Source organism: Dysidea avara, chromosome 6 (assembly GCF_963678975.1).
Source record: "Dysidea avara chromosome 6, odDysAvar1.4, whole genome shotgun sequence".
Classification (NCBI taxonomy): Eukaryota; Metazoa; Porifera; class Demospongiae; order Dictyoceratida; family Dysideidae; genus Dysidea; species Dysidea avara.
Window position 1 is genome coordinate 23417795 of NC_089277.1, and position 12176 is coordinate 23429970.

A 12176-nucleotide genomic window follows, 5' to 3' on the forward strand; every position below is an offset into this window, starting at 1 on the left:
GCCTCAGAATAGCTTCTCAGCTGATCTATGGGCGTGGTTACGAGTCTTTGTGTTGAATATTTAGCTTGATAAGTGTCTGTAAAGCAGTAGAAGAAATCATGTGCTTAATTGAAGAGCTAAATGCGATATTTTACAGATGCCGAGGGCTTTCCTGTAGCAATTAAGCTTTAATTTGGCTGCCATGTGTGTTCAATGCAAATGATACCATACCCCACAATATGTGCTGTACACACACACTGGTTACTACACGTACAACTTTTTGGGGGTTGTATTGATGTGTCTGTGAAGATTGCAATTCGATATTCACAGTGTGTGGCAAGTTTGTGAAATTCAAGAGGCGTTATGACTGTTAGTATCCAATACTACCAAACTAATGCAAACTTTAAAGGTGCTTTACTTTAAATTTGATCATAGTCCAAGTTTGACCCCTACACGTGTAATTAATACACATACCAGTGGACTTATTTGCATTGGCAAACTTAGCTTGGACATCCATGCTATATATGTAGTTACCATATAGTGTGATTTTTTTGAGGTGGAAAAATTTTTGCAGGTAGTCACCATCCAAAATTTCTAGGGGGAAATTCTCACTTCTTTAGAATCTTTCATGTTTATAATACTCTAACAATGCAAGCTGCAAATTTCGAGGGGAACGTAATGTTGATTGGAAGATTTTCATGGACAGCTGCCAGTCCACAAAAATTGCAAAAAAAAAATTTTATCCTTGAAAAACCATATAATATTGAATTTTACATATTATGCATTACCAGTTCTGATTTATCAGTTCTCATAGCAATGGTTTACTGAATTGTGTTAATGTAGTCATTGTAAATGTACAGTGTAGCTGTACTGTACATACAGAGGGAAATTTTGACGGAGGGAAAATTTGGCGAATTAAGCAAAGCATCACAGTCGGTGAATAAAATTTAGCAAATTGTACCAAAGTGCACACCCTTGTTTAATTAATTACCTTCACCAGTGCCAAAGTTTCTCTCCATATATGTCCCTTAGCTGTTGATGTACTATAGATCTCCCAAACATATGATACCCATGTATACCCCCTGTAGTTTTTCAATAGTGTGGGGCATGGTGGTTGCTGTATATTGTTCCCAAATTGCTTTTGAAGAATTCAATACTATACATAGTGTATATTGTGAGTATTAAAGTGAATATGTACGTGTAGTTATTATACAGTGGTAAACAAAACAGTCATTCATCACTATTGTATGTCCATGAAAGAGTATATGGCTATTGTTGTGATGCCATTGTGTTTGGATCATTTCTCCCTGTGTATACTTTCTTTGACTTAATACGAAGATACTAACAATACAAGTGTGTTACAAACACTTTAGTACAGTATATGAGTTGGTAGACGTTTATTTTGTGTTTGAAGGGGAGAGTATATAGTATACCTACTGTGCACATAGCATCTGTGTGTCTTCCATTTTATCATAGAGATTGGCTAACGATAAGTATAACATCATATGCATGACTTACATGTTCTGGTATGAATCAAAATCACTGAGAGATGAAAGTCATTCTTGCACTGATAGCTTCTACATGTGGTACATTCAATTATTACTGACGGATTTATGATTGTATCTACTGTACGAGTTCAGCATGTGTGGGACTATTGCTTGATCATAAACAGATTAGTATTGGCTTAATCCTGGCTTCATTTCTTGTTAAGTGAAACTGTTTTTGTGTAGCTGGTTTGTAAACAGTTGTACATAAAGAAGCCATTTAGTGTCTCTGGGAGACGACTTAAATTTGGTCATTTACCTGCTGGCATGATTATTAATTTGATGATGTTATTACATGACTACACATGCTAGACTGAATCTTTACCTTATTAGGAATTTTTCATGGTTTCCTGTCTTCCAGTAGACATGCCTATACCTTAAGGGAAGTTGTAGGAAACAGTAAGGAATTTACCCAAGTTGAATAAGTGCTACAAAATGAAATGTTTTACCTGTCAATATAGAAGTGTGTGGATGAATGTATGTAGTTCAGTGGGGGATAAACGAAAGATTGTAACAATGTAAATATATAATGCATGATATATAGATGTATATGTGACCCACTGAGCGAAAACCAGACTTGTTTGCATAATTCTGAGATAAATCTGAGATAAATAATGAAGTAAAAAAGTGTGCTACAAAAATAATTTTATGCATATTTGAATTGCTTCAGTAATCAGTGGAAGACATGAATTGAAATATCTAGATTTGCCATTTCATGGAAATTAAGAATATCTTTGTTTTGTTTCTGTACGACAAAGCAAATGTGAGTTACATGTATTAGTTTATGTTGCGGTAAAATGAAAGTTTATCACTACTGTTTTTAAGCTTGCTTAATGGCATGGGTGGATATAGGCCAAAAACTGTACCTTAATGAATGCCTGAGTGTATGGTGAACATACCAGCGTTGAAACCGGGTCACTACTGCTGACCCGGATGACCCGCTGACCCGGATGTGACCCGGATTAATTAAAGCCGAGGCGTGCGATAAGAGCTATGTTTCGGCTGTCTCGAGCGAGCGAACGAGACTACGTTCGATTCGTGTTGAGTAAATATTGCAACTTCAGCCTAGCTGTAGGTTGAAGACCAAAAAAAAAAAAAAAAAAAAAAAAGGTCATCACCTACTAAAAATAGCTACCCCTCAGGCTGAGCGTATGTTGGTGGCGCGATAAGTGGGCGTGGCTCACGAAAGAGCTACGCGATAGCGTTTATGAGTTTCCACGTCGTCAAACGAACAATTTCGTGTCTCACGTGATCCAATCCGGGTCAGACCCGGATAATTTGTAAACTGGGTCAGACCCGGATGACCCGGAGAAAATGTGACCCGGATGACCCGGATGACCCGACCCGGTTTCAACGCTGGAACATACCATACAGAGGGAAACTTTAGCGAACAGCAAGCTAAATCACAGTTTACGAAATAAAACTTTGGCAAATTCAAGCTCAATCTCTAAAGATGCAAATCTCAGGCGCTATGAGTAATTGGCGGGTTAAAAACTTTGGCGAATTTGTAGCGAATCGCCAAATTCGCCAAAGAGTTCTCCTGCCAAAGTTTCCCCCTATATGGTAGTGGCACTGTCCATAGGCTGTTGCACTCTAGACTTATGATCAATTAAATGAGTACCTGTAATTTATTTTCCATATACTGTGTAGGCACTGTACAAATTGATTGTTAATTGTGCTCATCTTGTTGTCTATCGCTATAACTCTAAAAGTACTCACCAGAAAAGACTGTAACCTTCAACAACCCATTTTGTAATCTCTAGACCAAAAAAAAAAAGTTGTAAAATGACAAGAAAATACAGGTTTTCGCTCAGCAGGTCACATGTTTGTGTGTTTGCATATTTGTTTAATGTTATTATGTTTATGCTGGGGTAGACGTAAACTATTGTAAAATTATTGTGTGTTGCTCAAAAACATTCCACATGCTTACCGTTTTCAAAAACATTGATGGAGAGGTTCAATAGATCTAGAGGTCAATAGAGTTCTATGGTGTGTGTTGTGCAAAGGAAGACAGAGCCATTATAAAGAACCGCTTTTGTGTTATGATGAGTTGTGGCGGTCATAAATTTGATGCTACAGTAATAATCTCTACATTTATCAGACAACCAAAAACCAGTTTCTTAAAAATGTTCTACTTAATACAGTGGAACCTGTCTTAGCGGCTACCAGGTCACCTCTCCAAAAGGCCACTTGTAAATTCCCCAGGTGAGCTATTTATACACTGATTCACCTGTTTAAAGCAACCACCTGCCTATTAAGGCCAAAAATCTTGGCCTAAAGGTGACCGTCTTGGACAGGTTCCACTGTAGTACTAAAGACCTTACATGACTCCATTACCAATGCAAAGTGGCTTATCATCTCTTAGGTTTTTTTACAGGGTGTATGTATGTGTGCATGTCTGTATGTTTGTGTATGTAGATGTGTTTGGAGTTACAATAGCGATATAGTGAAACTTCACTAACGTAGCTGCCACCTCTATAGTAATAGCATCTCATTACCAGTTTCACTGTACACACCCTGTACGTACTACTGTAGATATTTAGCATATCCTATAATCGTTTGTTGCTTTTTGTAGCTCGTGACAGATTCGTACGACCGAATATTTCCTTCTGAGGAAGACAATGATAAAGATGTGGAAGACAATTGTATGTCTTTGTATTGTTGTAGTGTTTAGTACATGTATATGTTTGTCCCTGTGACAAGAGTAGGTTGCTCAATCAAATACAGCACTGTGGTACCATATTACAAATGTTGTGCAAATGATTCATAATGTAGCGCTTGTCACCTGTGTAGTAAGGAAAATGATGGGTGGCTGAATGAACGACTCTTGGGAACTGTGATACAGAGACTTGAAATTCTCGGATTAAGAATACTTGATTGTAGGTTTGAATAAATTTCTTTTGGACCACAAGATGATTAACCAATCTCCTCTGGCCCTGTAATGGATCATACAGTAGTGTATGCTCATGTAAAAGAGATCTCTGTATATGAAGATTGTGAATCAGGAAATAAGTGCTAAAATATTATTTTTGTATCTGCTATTATAGTACATCGTTGGACATGCTGTCACTGCATACATATATACATACGTAGTGATATATACTGCACTGTATACGAAATGGATACCAGTAACTGCACACTTCATTATTCAAAAAATAGTATGCTGCAGAATTTTAGACATAAAGTGATCTTTTGGGTGAAGCACTCTTGTTCAATTCAGGACTTCATACAGTTACTCTAATAGAGCATACACGTAATGGCAAGTGGTTAAATCAAGCAGTGAAATTTGGATAATGTAACTGTCAATGCAGTTGCAATTAACAGTTCCAGAAGTGATAAAAATCGTCATAGTGATAACACAAACCTCACATGAGTCATAGAAGCTTCAAACATACGTATTTCTCACGAGTAGTAAATGATTGAGAGTAGTTTATGCAACATGCTCTAGTAGGAATGGCCCATCACTTTTTTATCAAACGAGAGGAAAGATCCAATGCATACAATTATTATGAATAATACAGATCGATGTATTGTACTACAATGAGATTTTTAAATAAAGATATTCACATTAGTAATGCATACGTTTACATGTAGTTTGAAAAGTAGTGTACAAAGATGGTGTCAGGAACAGTGACTATATGTATATCCTATGTAGTGTATTATTATACACTGTCCATACATTTTACTGTGCTGTGTGTTACATGTACGTTCATTAATTTTGTTTCTCCACAAACAGGCTCTTTGATGTACCTGAATGAGGCAACATTACTGAACAACCTCCGAGTCAGATACAAGAAGGATTTGATTTATGTGAGTGTGTAGAGTTACAATACTTGAAGAAAGTTTTGTTTAATGTGTTTAATATGCAGTAAATCAGGACACTTGACTATGAGAGGTCAACTGTGTAGTTGGGATATTTGGTAATGGTCCCAAATTATTCCTTAACATGTAAACTGACCTTGAACACCTTGATATTTAGGACACATTAATACACACGGTTGTACTTATTGATAACATGGAAGCAAATGTTTCAAATGAATGTGACAACAACCCCTAAACAGTTATCCAAATCTGTGGGGGCCACCTAAGGCTACACTGAAGCAGTTGTGACTGCATCTTCTCTAAGTTACAGGCTGTGCAGTAAAGTTAAAGTACTCTAATAGAATTATCAGTTTGATGTTCAGTTAAATGGAATGCCAGAGATCACATGTCAGGCTTTGTATACATGGATGTACAGTATTGTACAGTATACGCTACTGTACAGTATTGCTTTGACAGTTACTGTAGTACAGTGCACAGCAATTTATGTATTATGATGTGTGTTTCCCCACAGACCTATGTGGCTAATATATTGTTAGCAGTCAACCCTTATCGTGATATTGGCAAGTTGTATTCATCAGATGTTATCAAGCGGTACAATGGAAAGTCTATTGGTGTACTGCCGCCTCATATTTTTGCTATCGGTTAGTCACAGTGTGTGATGCTTACTGTACGTACATTATCATATAGTGCAATAGTGCTGTATACAGTGGAACCTCTCAATAACGGACACTTAAGGACCAAAAATTTTTGGTTGTAATATAGAGGTTTTCCTCTTTTAGAGGTAAAATGTATGGAGTTGGACCTGTTGGGACCAAAATCCTTTGTCCTTAGTACAGAGGTTTCCTTAATTCAGAGAGTCATTTAAGAGAGGTTCCACTGTAGTAGGGACCACAAAGGCGTTGCACATGAAAAAACATCACCCAAAACCCAGCCTCACGGCCTAACCTTTCCCTTATGACGATGATGCAGTAATGGTTAGGTAAAACTAAACCCAAACAAGCCTTCAGATCGACCCAAAACATTTTCAACAAGTTGCTATGGAATTTAAGAAAAAAAATATTACACAGAATTTTCTACTGACTGACTGCCTGACTGACTGACTGATGCCTTCAGACAAACGTAACTCGGTAACAGCTAAGGCTATGGACTTGGTTTTTTCATTGTTTAACGTCGCTTTAGCCGGACACATGCCTTTGGCATTACATTGCATTCTTCGTGGACTTACCAGTGTCCTCCTTTGTGTCCCATTCATCTTTGCTGACAGCGAAAAGTGTCGATTTGGCAGTAGCACGTGATGGCTTCCCTTCGTAATGGAAATCGTCTGTATTTTCCATAGTGACTATGTACTTTGATTGCAGTGGTGCTTTTCGAACAGTTCTTGATTCGTAATGCTATGTAATGGGTTGAACATAGCTAGCAACAAAGTGTAATGGATACTTCACTTTTCAGACGATGATTGGTAGCTGGGACGCACGGCGCCATTTCTTTCATTTGATGCAGTATGTGTGGGTTCACCAACCATAATAATTTTTATTTTACAAAAACGTTAACAAACAAATACACAAAATAATTGGAATTTTCAACTGGAGTAGGGACCATAGCACATTTATAAAAAGTACTGAAACAAGCAGTGCACGATATTAAATCACAGTAAAACAATAAGAAGTGTTATATCCCTACTGTGCTCATGATACCACAAGGAAGAACACAGTAGGGATATAACACTTCTTATTATTTTACTTTGATTTAATATCGTGCACTACTCCAACTTTTTTCAGTACTTTTTATCAATGTGCTATGGTCCCTACTCTAGTTGAAAATTCCAAATTTCTTTGTGTGCTAAGGAAGTACTCATGTTGGACCACTGAACCACATAGAATGTATGGACTTTGTTCAATTACTCCAATATAATGCACACTTACAGTAAAATGCTCTAATTGAACAGTCGGTTTTGGTCTTTGGATATTTGACATGTCATGGATTACTGAGATTCAGGTAACTGAGAAAGACTGTGTCTAAATCCGGTAGATCCCTTCGCATCTTCTTGCATACAACTTCGCATGCCCAAAGTTATACTGAGCTTAGTACATATCTGCCGCAATTTGGCACTTGATGCACACCTCGTTTCAATTAAGCCAGGTCAACCATCCAGATTACAGCACTATTTTGGGTCAGTGTGTCAGCCTTGTCAGCAGTACTTACCTAGGGATTTAATACTAGACAAGTCAGTTGTGCATTTGTACATGTACGCATGTGTATAATATTAATCTATCTACACTACATGTACATACTAAACGTAGCTATACTTTGTAATGATTGTTATATGCTATTACCTATGCTGTATATGGTTGATGTAGCTGACAAAGCTTACAGGGAGATGAGGGCCATGAAGACCAGTCAGTCCATTATTGTCAGTGGTAAGTTGTTATGTTGATATCTTCTTGTCACTGTACGTAATAGTTTTCTTGTTTTTTTTTTGTTTTTTTTTGCATTTACATACAGGATATGTATGTATGTATGTATGTATGTATGTATTTATGTATGTATGTATGTATGTATGTATGTATGTATGTATGTATGTATGTATGTATGTATGTATGTATGTATGTATGTATACATGTGCTTATATACACTAGTGTGTTAACTTATACATATTTCCATTGCATATTTTAACTTGACACCGGTTATGAGATGGTATGGAGTAGGCTTGCGTCAATTATGCCGGCATAATTTCAAGCATAATAGGCTAGCAAAACGTTAAACATTATGTCAACATAATAGGATGATTTTCAAGAATAGAACGTGCAATGTGCGCGCACCAAAAATACTGCACAACATGAACATACTGCACATTATTGCTGCATTTTGAGATACTCTAATAGAGCAGTCACTTACCCTAATACAGCAGTCAGGAAATGCAGATATACTCTAATAAAACAGTCATCTCTTGAGCATAATCTTGATTTTGAGAGCATAATTTTGGACATAATAGACTGGATTTTTGAGCACTGCTCAAAAGCATAACAGGCTACCGTATAGCGGGTTTTTCTCACAGACAAATTTACTTGCGAACATAAAATCATACGACACTTAATCTCGCGAGGTGACAAATTCGCGACATTAAATTTCTCGCGCAAATTTATTACTCGTTGTAATAAGTATTCGCGTACAAGATGGAAAGCAGTGAAATTTGTTATGTTTGCTGTGTTTCTTTGTATCTATGCTTGTATCCACGATGAATTGATGCAGGCGCTTGAAGTTCACTAGGAAACGGGTAGGGCATTCACATTCAGCGATGTTTGGTGAAGAAACACGTGTTGTGTAGGGGAATGAGCAACTGATCAAGCCGTTACAAAACAATCAGCAAGCTGTTATGTGCAAACAAGCACCTGGTTTGTTGTTGAATGTTCCAACATGACAGTTTACAGACGCTAAAAATCTCACGATAAACAAATCTCCACGCGATAAAATATGTCGCAAATTTTAATATTGCGAAGTTCTCAAAACGCGAGATTAAAGTCCTCGTGATAAAAACCCGCTATACGGTAATAGGCTCAAGCCTAGTATGGAGAATAAAGCGTTCAGGAGTGAAGTAGATATGCCAACACAGCACAAGCCTAAATCAACAGGGGAACTGGGTTGATATAACCAGTGTGTATGATTTACATTGCAACAATGTGATTGGGCCAGCGTTAAATGCTATTATATTGTCTAAGTACATATCCTTCTATTATGGTAAGCAGCTACGTATACTGAAGGTGAAACTGAAATTGAAACCTCTTCTGACAGCACACGTAATCATATCAGCTTTCTAACAATGTGTATATAGCTCAATGGGTAACAATTAATTAAGTTAGCAGCAAGGCATAATCCTGTGTGCTGCCAACCCGTCATGACATTTTAAGGATTTTTCTCTTTCTTTATTATGTGTGCATAACTAGAGTTATTGTCTTCCAACCGTCAGAAATACCTGCATTGCCATACACTAGCTGTCACACCCATCCTTTCTTGGCAACTTGACTATTAATTTATCTCACCACAGTGTTGATAATACATACTATATGTTTATACACATGTATGAATTGTACCTGTACTTTGCGTAAGTGCTGAACTCAGTGCAGTGTACTGTATTTTCCATAAACGTACTTTTTCCATACGTTATCTATAAGACACATTATAAAGTATTTTAAGGCTATAACTACATAGCAATCTAAACTGCGATGGTTTAAAAGTGGGCATATCACACGAAGATCAATTGCCAAGACAAGCATTGATCACGCAAGATGAATAAGCAGCTGCAATAAAGATAATGATGTTTATTTGTAATTCTTTCATGGATTACAAAGCTTCGAAGGATACTTTTATAACTTGAAACTTTCGAACCCACGAAACATTTGAAGCTTCGTCCCAGCCCTAGTATCATGCACATACATGTATACAGTGTATTATGTACTATATTCTGTATGTACTATTTAGGAGAAAGTGGTGCTGGAAAAACGGAGTCTACCAAGTACATTTTGAGGTAACACAGTATGTGTTTCAGACCATCAGTACATACATATCATGCTTACATGTATGTTGTGTAAGTGTGGAGGTGTACAGTTAAAAAAGTACTCATCTCAGATTTATGTATCAATAGCAGATGTCTTTACTCTAATACATCATACTCTACTTACAACACAAAAATCGTATTGTGTCACTGTATTCAAAAGGCTACTTGTTTGAAATGTGTGAAGGTAAAGAGTACATGTTGGCCAACTCAAATGGAGAGCAATCTCTGAGCTTCGTTGTATAAAGCACTAAAGAAAAAAGTATAGAACTATTGATTAGAAGTATACTAAATTTCCTGATAACCAATAATGTTGGCTACAGCATTATTGATACTGATATTGTTTAGTACTGGATGTACGTAAAAGGTTTTTAGTATGAATACTACAATAAGTTTAAAAAAAAATAAAAAGACTTTAAAAAGTGGTCTTCAAAAGCGTTATGTTAAAAATGGAAAAAATTGTGAAAAGAAGTGATTGAAAAGTCCTGTCTTACTTGGGGCTTGCACCTTTTGCCATTATAAAAGGATGGCATTTGAAGCCTCATGCTTTACCACAAGATCAGCCATTTTTAATATGTGTAAATATAGTACTTAAGTAAAATATCTGCTAAAAAGTCAACTTTTTATCGATTTACCAATATTTATACTGGTACACCTCTACTATTGATAAGATACTTCTCTGGCTCTAACATGTATCACCGTTCTCTCTTGAAAGGCCATAGTATCACTTTTGGCATTCTGTTAAATAAATTATTCATTGCGTAACTACTTAATAGTAAATTGCCACTGTATGTACCCCATGCAGGTGTATGTGTATGCATGCTATAACCATTCATGCATTTTGTAGATATTTGACGGAGTCATATGGGGCCAGTGCTGGAGTGATAGAGAAGCGTATTGTGGAGGCTAATCCACTACTGGAATCGTTTGGTAATGCCAAGACCATGAGAAACAATAATAGCAGTAGATTTGGCAAATTTGTGGAGATACACTATAGTGATAAGGTGTGGTGTTGATGATATAGTGTGTACAAACAGTAGATGTTGATGAGATAATTATTAACCCGTTATTACAAATAATTGAAACTCTCTAATAGAACAGTCACGTGCGTTCTATTTTAAAATACAGGATAGGAATGAATAGTTTGTGGCCAACTACTGTAGTTCACTGACACATAATGGGATACTATGGTGATACAATGATCACTAATAATATAGCCTTACAGAATGCGAGAGCATGTATGTGACATGAAAAATAGCATATGGTGTTTGCAATGTTTATTCAAATTTGGTACCATATCTTCAGTTATCTGAGCACCACTGTTCCTTTAGAGTATAGAATTGACAATCAGATAAGTGGTTTTGTTTATTATGCATGCACAGGGTACACAGTGTTCCACTTAATACTCTAATAGAACACACATCACCGGTAAAAAAAAAAAAAAATTCTACACTGTACATGAAATGAATGGTCATTGTTACATCAGATTGTTTCAGATAACGAGTGTGCCTATTTAAAATGCACTACTTTCTGTACAGTAAATCATTTACGTATGTATTTGATGTTATAGCTAGAGGGTTCACCATAGCTATACTAAATATGTACTGTATTTACTTGGTTAAATGCCGCGCCTTCAATAGTAACTGCACTTAAGTGGTGCCACAATCAATTTCAAAAATAAAGGCTTTAACGTTGTTTTTGAGCATCGAGTGGTGGCTGATTTTAAATAGGTGCCGCATCAATTTTTGGAACTAGGGTAATAAATGCTGCAGCGTTCATCCAAGTAAATACAGTACTTAATGAAATCTTTGTTTAATGTATTGAAGTGCTGTTAATATGTACATGTCATATAGTTGGCAGTCATTGGAGGTTTTGTGTCACATTACTTGCTGGAGAAGTCACGTATATGTAGTCAACAAGCTGAGGAGAGGAACTATCACGTCTTCTATCAACTGTTAGCTGGAGCACCAGCTAAACTGAGAAATGCACTAAAACTTGATGGGAACACCACCTTCAGTGTAAGTCTGTTAGTATTTTTGTATGGTGCAGTCCACACAAATGTATGTACACTTTTACATGTGAAATATGTACAAGTGTACATATATACCTGTATGTTACGCTAGGGTATTCATACAATACCTAGAGGGAATAGATGCGTGACTTGATCAACAGAGTTCAGGTCAAGGGTAAAAATCAAATCAAAAAGTGAAGGTTGTTGGCCCTGTCTGTGGCGTGTACTACTGGCAACATGCTGGACTAAAAGACTGTCTTGAACAGTGTAA

The 12176-nt window shown here is 36.7% G+C and overlaps 1 protein-coding gene across 1 annotated transcript in view; it reads left to right on the forward strand.

Annotated features, from left to right (window-relative positions):
• Positions 1–12176, forward strand: part of LOC136258130 (unconventional myosin-VI-like) — a 53028-nt gene that overhangs the window by 351 nt on the left and 40501 nt on the right. The window contains exons 2-8 of the mRNA XM_066051434.1: positions 4099–4168; positions 5260–5333; positions 5857–5986; positions 7703–7762; positions 9822–9867; positions 10742–10898; positions 11748–11912. Coding sequence (XP_065907506.1) covers positions 4099–4168; positions 5260–5333; positions 5857–5986; positions 7703–7762; positions 9822–9867; positions 10742–10898; positions 11748–11912 — 702 coding nt within the window. The remainder of the gene's footprint in view (positions 1–4098; positions 4169–5259; positions 5334–5856; positions 5987–7702; positions 7763–9821; positions 9868–10741; positions 10899–11747; positions 11913–12176) is intronic.